This window comes from Canis lupus, chromosome 20 (assembly GCF_003254725.2).
Source record: "Canis lupus dingo isolate Sandy chromosome 20, ASM325472v2, whole genome shotgun sequence".
Taxonomy (NCBI): domain Eukaryota; kingdom Metazoa; phylum Chordata; class Mammalia; order Carnivora; family Canidae; genus Canis; species Canis lupus.
The window spans coordinates 50440378-50454368 of NC_064262.1; the positions used below are offsets into that span (position 1 = coordinate 50440378).

General features: G+C 46.3%; 1 protein-coding gene across 1 annotated transcript in view; it reads right to left on the bottom strand.

Moving 5' to 3' along the window:
• LDLR (low density lipoprotein receptor) overlaps positions 1-5606 on the bottom strand; it is a 37601-nt gene extending 31995 nt beyond the window's left edge. The window contains exon 1 of the mRNA XM_025457563.3: positions 5418-5606. Coding sequence (XP_025313348.3) covers positions 5418-5484 — 67 coding nt within the window. The 5' untranslated portion in view covers positions 5485-5606. The remainder of the gene's footprint in view (positions 1-5417) is intronic.
• Between the last annotated feature and the right edge of the window lie 8385 nt (positions 5607-13991).

A 13991-nucleotide genomic window follows, 5' to 3' on the forward strand; every position in this document is an offset into this window, starting at 1 on the left:
AAAAGCTGTGGAAAAAATAGAGACTTGCTCCATGAGGGATTGCCAAAACCTTCAATTTGTAAAGAAAGACAGTATCTGCAAAGTTCAATAAAATGAGGTATGTCTGGGGGTGCCTGGCTGGCTCAGCCAGAGGAGCGAGCGACTCTTGACCTCGGGGTCGTAAGTTCAAGCCCCATATTGGGTGCAGAGATGACTCAAATAAATAAAACTTTTAAAAAAATGAGGTGTGTCTGCATTTATGTATGTATGCACCCATGTATTGCATTCTCAAATATGAGCCCCTTTATCATTTCTACTTTGATGGTTCACCCAGCCCTTTCACATAGACTCCCTGAGAGGCAGTGTAGTGAGTGTCAGACCTGGGTTTGTTTTAACTTTTCTTTGTTTCTTTCTTTCAAAGAGATAGAAAGAGAGAGAAAGAGCAGGAACAGAGGGGAGAGGGAGAAGCAGGCTCCCCGCTGAGCAGGGATGCAGAATGGGGATTGATCCCAGGACCCCGGGATCATAACCTGAGATGAAGGCCAATGCTTAACACTTAATGTTAGGAGCCACCCAGGTGCCCCCAGACCTAGGTTTAAATGGCTTTCTGGGTCATTTAAGTAGATTGACTTGCACTACTGACTTAATCCTTCTGGGTCTCAGTTCCTCATTTGTAAAACAGGGGAGAGTCCCTATTTGTGAGACTGTTTTGAGGATTAAGGAACATAATAACAAAAAGGAGCTCTGCACACATGCTGACATAACATCAGGTTAAAAACAGGTGATGTGTTCATCCAATGGGACACATCTCAGCAATAAAAGGGGACAACTGGCTGGTGAATGCACTGTCATGGATGAATCTCTGGAACGTTACCTGCCTGGCTTCTTTTGCTCAAGAGTATGTGAAGTTGTAGTTCAGGTAAAGCTAATCTCTAAGCATAAAAATCAGATTAGTGGTTGCCTCTAGTGTGTAGGGGAGGTAATTAAACAAGAAAGGAGGCACCAGGGAACTTTCTAGGAAGTTGGAAATGTTCTATATCCTAAAGGGAAGTGCTTTCATGGAGGTAGACATTTACCAAAACTCACTGAACTCTTCATTTAATATCTGTCCATTTTATTTTTTTTTAACTTTTTTTTTTAAAGATTTCATTTATTTATTCATGAGAGAGGGAGAGGCAGAGACACAGGCAGAGGGAGAAGCAGGCTCCATACAGGGAGCCTGATGTGGGTCTCCAGGATCACGCCCTGGGCTGAAGGCGGTGCTAAACCATTGAGCCACTGGGGCTGTCCATTTTAAAAAGCAAACGGGGGTGAGGGCCACCTGGGTGGCTCAGAGAAATACAAGGAGTGCTTAGAAGAATTAAAGAAATGGGAAACTGAATTATAAGGATGCCATGCTTGAGGTGGCCGTAGTGGACAGCCCAGGTGACTAAGGAGAATGAGGAGGAGAAAGTAAGAGGGAAGGGAATGTGTTGAGCTTTGGAATGTGCTGCAGATACCAATAATCGAACTGCCCAGCTACTGATCTGAACAATGACTCCCTCAGAGCTGCCTCTATAATACACCCTACACCCTTATGACTCACAACTGATTTGTAATTGTCCCAAAGGCCGGATATGACTCACTTCTCGCTACTGGCACACAGGGTGGGTAAAAAGCAATTGGAATTCCAGGACTCTCAGAAAAAAATTAAAGAGGAAGTTCAAGCACAGAGCATTTGCAATGAGGATCTTGGAGGAGGAGCTTCTATCACATCTTCCTCTCCTAGGGGATCACAACTTCCATTACCACTAATCCACTCCTCTGGCCTCCTAACCTTTGCACAAAGCCCTATTTTACCAACAAAACATACCACCAGAAAGACTGGAAGTAGTAATAACCCCTTGAGGCCCTTTAAAGAGGGATAAGGAATAATAAACCCTTTCCCTGGACACCATGTCTTCACCCTGGCAACAGCTCTCCAAATATTTGCTAGTCAAAGATGGCTGAAGACCTCACCAACAGGAAAACCCTACCCTTACTTTTTATCAGGATAGGTCGTCCAATAGCTGGCTGACAGCTCCAGACAATGTTTGAATGAAAAGCTAATGGATTTTACTGTTACAGGCGCAGCCAGGCAACTGTCAGCTGGGAAATCAATAAGTCCCATGGTCTGGCTAGTGGGGACAGGGATCAGGAACAGCAAGCACCAAGAGACAGCACATCAGAAGGTTGTTCCCACAGCACACAACACCGTTCTGAGAAAGGGGACTGAATCAGTCCTGTTTCAAGCACCACTACCCAAAGAAACCACAGGGCTTCCTCCCTGTTGCAGAAGTGAGGTTTGTGTTTTCCTTGTCAGTTTCATTTGCATTCCAGTAAAAGCAAACTGGAGCATCCCCCATCCACCCATCTCTCCTCAGGCTGGGGATGTCTAAAATTATACAAAAACTGCACACACTCACACCCTCCAGCGTCCAAATCTCAAAACTTAGCCAGTAAATTTCTCCTGTCACATAGGACAAGTCAGGAATAAGGTTATCGAAACAGAAAAGGAGAATACACATTTCTGCTTTTTCTCCAGCACATAAATGCTTTCGATGTTTTTTTCCCCCATACTACTGAACAGAGTTGTTGAGGAAAATCAAAATTATAGATAGGGGGTAGCTGGGTGGCTCAGTGGTTGAGCGTCTGCCTTTGGCTCAGGTCCAGATCCCAGGGTCCCAAATCAGGCCCCCCACGGGGAGCATGCTTCTCCCTCTGCCTATTTCTGCCTCTCTCTGTGTCTTTGAATGAATGAATAAAATCTTTCCAAAAAAAAAAATTATAGAATTGTTTCTTTGAAAAAAAGAAACAGCTGGAGCAAACAGACTCAGCTGAATATGAATGAAAAATCAATTTTCCAGCAGGCTTTTCCAAACTAGGGGATGCCAAGGCATTTTCCTCAGAGGTGATCTCTGTGGAAGCTGTTGTCAGCTCATTTGGGGAGGGTTTGATTTTTGTGATTGTTCATTGCTGGTTACCTCCACGGTATCTTTTTTTTTTTTTTTTTTTTTTACCTCCACGGTATCTTAGCAACAAATGTCACGTGCTTGACAGCCACGGAAAGTGTGAATGCTATTAATGTACTTAAGATGAAATGTGAAGGGCCATCAAAGCACTGAGCAACAAAGGCATCTAGATTTGGATCTTATCAAGGGAGGAACCCTACAGATAAGAGCAGGAATATCCTGGAAAGACAGAATGAGCCACATAATTCCCATTGAAGGTTCGCAGTCTCAAAAAAGCTCTCCTGGTCTTTTTTCCAATGTTGCCCTGGAAGAAAAGTATGCCCAGCAATGACTAAATGAATCTCCCTGGCCCACGTTGCTAAAACAGACACAACTCTTTGCAAGGTGCTCTACTTTTCTGCGTAGAGTTTCTTGGGTGTGCCCTGGGCATACTCCATACTCCGCACACAACTGTTAACTGATTTTGATCTGGCTGAGGGAAGGCATGCAGTTCAGATTCCAACAATTTCCATTTCCAAGGATAAAGAACAAGAATTTCCATCTCCCTACACCCCTCAAAATGTTTTAAAGACAGTTAAGGAGCACGCGGGAGCAGCCAGGACTGCTACAAATACGCATCATCCTGTTAACACCAGAGAAGGAGCTGCTAGCTCCCAGGAGTCTGGGGAACACATCAGGACTGAGGCTCCTGGACAGAGAAAACTAAAGTCAAGCAACGCATCTTGCTCAAGACTTCACTGTCATCATTTCCACTTAGGGATGAAAAAAAAAAAAGTCAAATACAAGTTGAGAGAAAGGAAAGAGATCTTTCGGGAGGTGCATTCCCAATTTGGGGTGGTGGGGGCGGGGCTCAGCTCTTCCAGGCTTACCAAAATTGGACAGATCAAGCAGCTGGCCCTGGAGCAGCTCTGGAAAAGACTGGAATGGGAGCCAGGGCTTCAGGGGTTAACCAGCCCGGCCACATAGACAGTTCCAGAAAACTCCTCCTCCTGCGGCTATATCAGAACCCCAGGGGGAAAGCCGAAACTAAAGTAAGTAAGTGACAAATCTTGCTCAAGAGTTGAGCCACGATTTCCTCAGGCATGGAATCAACAGGCGTTTGAAATACAAGGTCAATTACACGCCTCTTGACAAGCTGCACTCCCTCGTCTTCACACACCGGGAGGCCGAGTTGCCGCAACTCCCCTGTACGGCAGCATCCTCCCTTCCTCCCCTCGGAGAAAACTGACGCGTCACGGGGAGGAAGGAATCCCAGTTCAAATCTCCGCACACGAGGCCGCCCACTCCCCTCCTGTCAATAAAAAACGTTTCCTGCCATCCTGCGATCGGGTGACCCCAATTCTTTAATGGGCGGCTGTGGTTCTAAGCTTGGAAAAGAGCCCGCTTCTCTGATACCCAGGGCGAGGTCAAATGCCTCGGGGAGGCTACCTCAGGGAGGGCGCACCAAGTGCTCCCATCACCACATCTAAGCCGGACGCCCCCGTCAACGGCACATCGCCGTGCGCACAGCCGCCGCTAAAGCCGTTCAGAGCGTCTGAGCGAGCAAGGCCACCCCGAGGGATCCGTGTGACGCTGCCGCCGCCCGGGCCCTGCCCCCGCGGAGGGTCCCCGCGAATTGCGTGTCTCTCAGCCGCGCTTCAGCGGAGGCCCCTAAAGGGGTCTGGGGGCACGGAGGGCGAACTCCACCCGGGCCGGGGCCGCGGAGGCGACGCCGGGGGCCTGGGACGCGCGGGCCGCTTTGTGACAGGAACCCGGGCCGGGCGCGAGGAACTCCGCGGTCGCCTCACCGGAACCAGGTGCGGTGGGTCCCCAGCCACACCTCGGGCCAAGCCCCGCCCCGCCCCGCCCCGCCCCGCCCCGCCCCGCGCGCCCCTCGCATCCGCCGCCTCCCATTGGCCGAGGGGAGTGGCTCGAGGCTCGCGTGTTCCAGTCGCGTCCAATGGGAGCTCGGGGACTGGCCCTCGGGGCCGGGGGGCGGGGCCGCAGGCGGCGGCCACCGGCAGAAGCGAGCGTGCGGAGCCCGTGAGGAAGGTCTGCGTCCGGCTCTGGGCTCCGGCCGAGCCCCTGCGCGGTACAAAGCCGCCCCGGGGCGTCCGCAGGGACCCCCCGGGCTTCTGGCAGCCCTCACCCTAGAACAACTCGATGAGGGGTCCCTGCCTCCCTAGGGCTGGAGAGCCCGCTGTCCCTCTCTGAGGAACACAAGGGGGGCCCCCCCATCCGGCGACTTCTAGGGAAAGCCTCGCCCCGCTTCTCGTGACGCCCCCACACCCCCAAAGCCTCGCAGGCCCATCATCACTCCCTCCAAGCCGTTTGGGGACTTCGTGCCATTTTCCCCACACATCTCACAAGGACGGGGTGATATTCCGCTTCCGCCCCAGAATTATCCAGGGGGTCCCCGAGTTCTGGGAGGTCACCCCACCGCACGCGGGAACCTGGAGCCAGCCTTACCTGCCGCCCCCGTCGCTGCGAGGAGCAGGGCGGCGGCCCAGCATAGCCCCCAGCCCTCGGGTCTCATGCTCCCAGCCTCCCGCTAGCTGCCGTGCAGGAAACCCGGGCTTCGCGCGGTCGGGCGGCAAATGCACGCGGGGCCCCGGTCATTTGCAGCATTTCAATGAGACTTTCCTCGCCAGGGGGAGGAGTCTGCGGTGGGGTGATTTTCGAATATCTTCACCTCACTGCGGGAGGAGGAGTTTCGAGAGGAGGAGTTTCGACCGGCCGATGTGACCAGGGCTAGTTAACCCGTGAAGCCCTGTCTCTGGATTCCAGGCTTTTCCAAACCTTGCTTCCAAATCATCGAATAGGCTAATTGATGACCATCTCCCCTCTGGCTCCAAAGGAAGAACTAGACTTGTCCGAAACTTTACCCCCTCTTCCCTCTACTTGCCTTCTCCTTTCTAGGAATCGTATATCTAGATTTTTAACGGAGTCTAGTCCTAGATACTTTTGAGACCGTTCGTCAGAATTGGTCTAAACAGTACTTGGTGAAGAATTTAAACAAAATCTTCGCAAATATTCAGCCTAAAACTGATCTTGTTTTGTGGGATCCAGCACTTGGACGAATAGGAGGAAAAACATCTCTGAAATCAATTGATCCATCCAGTCGGGGTCTGGACATAAATATTGATTTATTGTTTTAGGAGGAGTTGAGCAAACAGGGTGTTTCCTCTTCCCAAAGCAAAATCAAAACTAAATGGATTTTAGTTTTGAAACTGCCCTAATCACAGAGAACTGATGGAGAGCAGCTTTTAAGAATCAGTCTCTTTTGGGATTCATGAGGTTGCCAAGACCATTTGCCAAAAAGGCACGTGTGAGAATCTTGCCTGAACCCCAGGAAGGCTCTGGCAGTCTTGGAGGGCACCCCCCCGCCACCCCCCAGAATAAGCAGAGCTCTCTGGGGCTTTACAAACTGAGCTTGGCAGAGTGTACTAAACTCTCAGCAGGCTTATGGAGAAACCCAGGAGAGGAGGCAGAAAAGAGGCAAAAAGGAGACAATTGAACCCTGGGGGGCGGGTGGGAATGTTTAATCCAGAGTAAGAAAGAAAGAGCAGTTTAGGGCAGCCAGGGTGGCCCAGCGGTTTAGGATCGAGTCCCGTGAGTCCCGCGTTGGGCTCCTGCATGGAGCCTGCTTCTCCCTCTGCATGTGTCTCTGCCTCTCTCTCTCTCTCTGTGTCTCTCATGAATAAATAAATAAAATCTAAAAAAAGAAAAAAAAGAAAAGAAAAGAAAAAAAAGAAAAGAAAGAAAGAAGAAAAGAAAAGAAAGAAAAGAAAAAGAAAAGAAAAGAAAAGAAAAGAAAAGAAAAGAAAAGAAAAGAAAAGAAAAGAAAAAAAGAAAAGAAAAGAAAAGAAGTTTAGAGTTCCAGCTTCGGAATCAGGAAGACCCTGGGTGAGTAAATGAGCTTTTCCGACATGGAAAGGGGAGGAAATAATGGTCGCTTCCCTTGTTGACAGGTTCCGTGTGGGGGTCAAATGAGATAATTAGTAATCACCTGGGAAAATCTGTAAGGATGGGCAGGGTCTGGGAGTTTTTGCCACATTTATGAATGTCATCATCAAATTCCATTCCTATTACCATGTGTGACTTTTCTTTTTTCTTTTTCTTGTTCTTTTGGGGGGAGGCGGAAGGGTCAGTTAAAAGCACTAGGTTTCATTTCCCTTCAGAAAAATTGCAACAGCTAGTAAGTTCAGTTTCTGTTGAGACCCCAGCTTTCTCTTATTCATAGGGTAGGAGGAGGCCCTTTCTCCCCAGCTGGTCTGGAAGAAGTTATTAGGAGGGAGTTCTCTTCTGGGAAGGGACTTAGCTTAAAATGTCTTCAAAGCTAGTTCTACAGAGATGTAAGGGCAAGCTTGGCAAAGGGCCATGAGAGCTCAGTAAAGAACATCTCAGTGATGCCTAACCCTGGACAAGGTCTCCCTTTGATCTGTCTTTGGAAATCGCAAGGCCCCACCTGTCCCTTCAACACCTAGGCATGGTCATATATTACCTTAAGGATGGAGTCATGCTGTTTTTAACTTCTCTGTTTCAATTTACTGGAGACTCCATTTGCAGCTAGCTCATAGGGTTGTTGTGAGAAGTAAATTAATACATAAATGTATAAAGTGATTCGAGCCATGCTTGGCACTCAGTAAACACCATATATGGATTTGTACTCTTTTATTTTTTTGGCTATAACTGCATCATTTTTTCTTCTTTTCAGGGAAAACCTTCCTTGAAGGCACTAAAATATAATCCACGAAAATTGTTATGTAATATTGCCAATGATGAATAAGGTTGTTTTTAGCACAAGTTTCTTTCTTTCTTTTCTTTTTTTTTTAAGATTTTTATCTTTAAGTCATATTTATACCCAACATGAATTTACAACCCCAAGATCAAGAGTCGCATGCTCTACTAATAGCCAGCCAGGCACCACTCAAATTTATTTATTTATTTATTTATTTATTTATTTATTTATTTATTTATTTTTATTTTTAAAGATTTTATTTATTTATTCATGAGAGACACAAAGAGAGAGAGAGAGAGAGGCAGAGACACAGGCAGAGGGAGAAGCAGGCTCCATGCAGGGAGCCTGACGTGGGACTCAATCCCGGGTCTCCAGGATCATGCCCTGGACCGAAGGTGGCACTAAACCGCTGAGCCACCTGGCTGCCCTCAAATTTATGTTTTATGCTGGTATTCTCACTGCCACATTTTTGGAAACTGTATTACACCTTCAATCTATAATAAATGTTAGTTTTCTAAACAAACAACCAAAAATCCTTCCACAGAATCCACTTCATTTCAAAGTGGCTGGGCTTGCATAGTCATCTAGGACTAGGGGAGGCATAATCTTCATTCTGGTGGACAACCTGCCATGTCCCAGTTTTTACCTCTAATTCATTAGGAGGCTCAGGCCAGAGGAGCCTGGCCTTTTGCCAGAAATGAGCCACGGCAGATACAGCCTGCCCTTTGGCCCAGCAGGCTACATAGAGAAGGCGAGTAATTACAGATGCCTCTGTGCCTTCAAATAGGTGTGACTAAAGGACCTGAATCTACTGGACCATCACTTATCCCCATACGATGCCCATTAGCCACGTGAGAGCTGAGACCATTGCTTCTATCTCCAGTATCTGGCTGTGGTAAGGGTTAAATAAATAAGTGAAAATAAGAGAAATCATCATTGGCGTGGCTGCCATATTGGGGATGCACTGTTTCTGAATTCCACTTTTGTTGGGATTTTGATAATTCAGAACTCAACTTTGATCTCAGGCTGACAGTCTTTCCTTTGAAACAGAGCAGCAGATGGGACACCTGTGTGGCTCAGTTGGTTAGGCATCTGCCCTCAGCTTAGGTCATGATATCAAGGTCCTGGAATTGAGCCCCATGTCTGGCTCCCTACTCAGTCTGCTTCTCCCTCTCCCTTTCCTCCTCAATCCCACACCCTGCTTGTTCTCTCCCAGTCAGTCTCTCTCTCTCTCAAATAAATAAATAAAATCTTTAAAACACACACACACACACACACACACACACACACACACAAACACAACAGCAGACTCAAATGCAATCCTGTATTGAGAATACTGAGAGAGCCACAAGTCAGTGGCTGGGTGTGTGGGGTGTGGATTCAAAACCAGGGATCCCTGGGTGGCGCAGCGGTTTAGCGCCTGCCTTTGGTCCAGGGCGTGATCCTGGAGACCCAGGATCGAATCCCACATCAGGCTCCTGGGGCACGGAGCCTGCTTCTTCCTCTGCCTGTGTCTCTGCCTGTCTCTCTCACTGTGTGCCTATCATAAATAAAAAAAAAAAACAAAAAAACCAAAACCAACCAAGATACCACCTCATCCTCAAAGACTCCAGGAGAGAGAACAGGGTAGGATGGGTCTACAAACATGGGCCTCTGCAGTGCTGGAGAATGCAGAGACCACTTCTCAAATGAGAAGTAGGCCACTAAACTAAACTAAAAAGGCCACTAAACTAAAAAGTATATTTTCATTTAGTTTGAATGGGTGAAACATTCCCATGATTCAAACATGAAAAAAGACTTTTCCCTAAAATCAAGAAGAGAAAGATGCTGTTTTCATTACTTCTACTCAACATACCACTGGAGGTTTTAGCCAGAGTAATTAGATAATAAGAAATAATCGGTATCCGAAACAGAAAGGAAGAAGTAGAAAACAAGTAGAAGTTTTATATGTAGAAAACCCCAGGGTTGGGAAAGTAAGAAGAATAAAATACTTAGGAAAAAAATGGAAAAAAAAAAAAAAAGAAAAAAATGAACCAAGAGGAAACACTTGTAGGACGCCTGAGTGGCTCATTGGGTTGAGGGTCTGTCTGACTCTTATTTCGGCTCAAGACATGATCTTGGGGTTGTGAGATTGAGCCATGTGTTGGGCTCTGTGCCTGGTGCAGAGTCAGCTTGGGATTTTTTCTCTCCCTTTCCCTCTGCCCCTCCTCCCCCACCCTTCCGGGGTCTCTAAATAAAAAAAAAAAAAAAATAGATGAATAAATATTTTTTAAAAAGGATAAAAGACTTGTACACTGAAAACTAAAAAATGTTGCTGAATGAAATTCAAAAAAAGCACAAATAAATGGAAAGACGTCACGAGTTCATTGATTGGAAGACTACATAATGTTGGGACCCCTGGTTGGCTCAGCAATTGAGCATCTGTCTGCCTTTGGCTCAGGGTGTGATCCCGGGTTCTGGGGATCAAGTCCGGTGTCAGGCTCCCTGCAAGGAGCCTGCTTCTCCCTCTGGCTATGTCTCTGCCTCTCTCTGTGCCTCTTGTGAATAAATAAATAAAATCTTAAAAAAAAAAAGAAAGAAAGACTACATAGTGTTAAGGTGTCACTGCTGCTCAAAGCATTCTACAGATTGAACGTAATCTATATCAAATTCCCCATGAGGTTATTAGCAGAAGTAGAAAGATTCAGCCTAAAATTCCTATAGAATTTCAAAAGACCCTAAATAGCCAAAAAAATCTTAAGAACAAAGTCAGAGGTTTTCTACTTCCTGATTTCTGTTTTTTTTTTTTTTAAGATTTTATTTATTTATTCATGAGAGAGAGAGAGAGAGAGAAGCAGAGGGAGAAGCAGGAGAAGCAGGCTCCGTGCAAGGAGCCTGATTTGGGACTAGATCCAGACTCCAGGATCATGCCCTGGGCCAAAGACAGGCACTAAACCGCTGAGCCACTCAGGGATCCCCCCACTTCCTGATTTCAAAACTTTATGGCCACAGTAACCAAAACACTGTGTTGCTGGCATAAGGACAGACATATAGACCAATGGACTTGGATAGATGGCCCAGAAATAAACCATGTATATCTGGTCTGAATGATTTTTCACAAGGGTGCAAGACAATTCAATGAGGTAAGGGCAGTCTATTCAACAAATGGTGTTGGGAAAACTTGATGTTCACATGTAAAGTAAAAGGAAGATGTAAAAGGAAGAGCTAAAAAAATTAAAAAAAAATAAAAGGAAGAGCTAAAACTATAAAACTCTTAGAAGAAAAAAATAGGGATAAAACTTCATGGCATTGGATTTGATGATCCTTTCTTTGATGTGACACCAAAAGTGCAGACAATAAAAGAAAAAATAAGTAAAGTGGGTTTCAGAAGAATTATAAACTATCCTGCATCAGAGGACACTCTCAAGAAAATGAAAAGGCAATATATGGAATGGGAGCAAATAATTGAACATTCTGTTCCCGATAACAGTCTAGCTTCCAACAAAATATGTAAAGAACCCCTACAACTCAACAACAAAACAGACAATCCAAGTTAAAAAATGAGCAAAGGGGGATCCTTGGGTGGCGCAGCGGTTTAGCGCCTGCCTTTGGCCCAGGGCACGTTCCTGGAGACCCGGGATCGAATCCCACGTCAGGCTCCCGGTGCATGGAGCCTGCTTCTCCCTCTGCCTATGTCTCTGCCTCTCTCTCTGTGACTATCATAAATAAATTTTTAAAAAAATTTTTAAAAATGAGCAAAGGACTTGAATACACATTTCTCCAAAGAAGACATAAAAATGGCCAGTAAGGGCATGAAAAGATGTTCATCACTAAACATTAGGGAAATACAAGTCAAAATGACAACAAGATGCGGGATCCCTGGGTGGCGCAGTGGTTTAGCGCCTTCCTTTGGCCCAGGGTGCGATCCTGGAGACCCAGGATCAAATCCCACGTCGGGCTCCCGGGGCATGGAGCCTGCTTCTCCCTCTGCCTATGTCACTGCCTCTCTCTCTCTCTCTCTCTCTCTCTCTCTCTCTCTCTGTGACTATCAGAAATAAATAAAAATTTAAAAAAAAAGACAACAAGATGCTATGTACCTTATACCTACCATGACAGCTATTATAAAAATTTTAAAAAGCCAAAACTAGAAAATCACAAGTGTTGGTGAGGTTGTGGAGAAATTGGAACCCTCATGCACTGCTGGTGGGAATGCAAATGGTGCAGCCACTTTGAAAGACAGCTTGGCAGTTTCTTACAAATGTAAACACACTCTTACCATATCATCCAGCAATCACACTCCTTGATATTTACCCAAATGAGATGAGAATTTAAGCCCACCCCAAAAACCTGCATGCAGATATTTATGGCAGCTTTATTCAGAATGGCCAAAACTTGGAAACAATCGAGATGTCCTTCAGCAGGTAAATGAATAAATAAACCATGATACATCCAGCCAATGGACTATTCGAACTAAGAAGGAATGAGCTATCAAACCATGAAAAGATATGCAGGATCCATAAACACAAATTAACAAGTGAAAGAAGCTGGCTTGAAAAAGCACCATACTGTACACTTTCAACCCTGCATATGATATTCTGAAAAAAAGAAAACTATGAAAACGGTAAACAGATGAGTGGTTGCCAGGTGTCCTGGGGGAGGGGTGGAGATGAATAGGTGGAGCACAGAGGGTTTTTTTTTTTTTTTAAGATTTTATTTATTCATGATTGAAAGAGAGAGGCAGACACACAGGTAGAAGGAGAAGCAGGCTCCGTGCAGGGAGCCTGATGCAGAACTCGATCCCAGGACTCTGGGATCACTCCTTGAGCCAAAAGCAGATGCTCAACCACTGAGCCGCCCAGTGTCCCGGAGCACAGAGGTTTTTTTAGTGTGGTGGAACTATTCTATATTATACTGTAACCACGGCTACACCTCATACATTCCTCCAAATTCAAAGCATGTACAACCTGGAGAGTGAACCATAATGTATACTATGGGCTCTGAGCGAAAATGACTGTTGGCGTGGGTCAATCCATTGTAACAAATGCACCCCTCTGGTGGGGATGTTGATGGTGGGGAGGCTGTGCGTGGTGGAGGCGATGATATATGGGAAATCTCTGCATGTCATGCTCTATCTTTCTGTCCACTGAAAAAGGACTAAAAATAGCAGGAGAGGCACCTCGGTGGAGGCAGGAGACAGGGTGGCTGAAGGGTGAGGCACATGTGTGGAATGCTGTAAGGCTGAAATAAAATCAGGATAGATACCCGAGGCCTTGGCATGCCCTTCGAATGAAGGAAACTATTTCCAGGGCACTCAGAAGCATTTGAGGCCAGGGAGGCCGAGAGCAGCAGGCTCCAAGTGGTAATTTGGGCAGATGACTCATTAATTAGGTCACAGGATAGGGATGGGATGGAGGCCTGGACAAGAGTTGAGGTGCGGGTAGGGAGAGATGGCCAGAGTGGGGGATTACACCTCTTAGTTACAGTTTGTATTTGACGCACCCACCAGTTACTAATCCACATGAATCCTGGAATGAAAAATTCAATCATTAGCAGTCCTTGCCCTGTCATGGTTTAGTACATGTGCTGCGGAAGCGAGCACCCTGTCAAGGTTTAGGCAATATATCCATGTGAAGTGCATTGCGCACAGTCTGCTCACAGATGAAGAATTTTTGCAATGGTTTTGAAATATCTGGAATGATCTGGAAGATACTGGAAAGCTTCAGAGGTATGGGAAATCTGTCCAGAAGTGGGAAGTCAGCTCTGCATCTCATTTACGTCAATTCTGGGACCCTGGACAAATCTTCTTTCTGGGTCTCCATTTCCTTGTATTTATTCCTCATTCAATAAACTCTTCATTTTTTTTCCATTTTATTTATTTATTCATGAGAGACACAGAGAGGCAGAGACACAGGCAGAGGGAGAAGTAGGCTCCATGTAGGGAGCCTGTTGCGGGACTTGATCCTGGGACTGCAGGATCCCGCCCTGACCCAAAGGCAGATGCCCAACCGCTGAGCCACCTATGTCCCTAAACTTTTCCTGTGCGTCTACTCTGTCCCAGAAATGTTCTAGGTGCTGAGGACAACACAGAAACAAAACAAAGATTCCACCCCTCCAGGAGCTGAGATTCCATTGGAGGAGATAGTATGAAACAAATCAACAAGGTGATTTTATTTTATTTTTTTAAAGATTTTATTTATTTATTCATGGGAGACACACAGAGAGGCAGAGACACAGGCAGAGGGAGAAGCAGGCTCCATCCAGGGAGCCCGATGCAGGACTCGATCCTGGGATTCCGGAATCACGCCCTGAGCCAAAGGCGGACT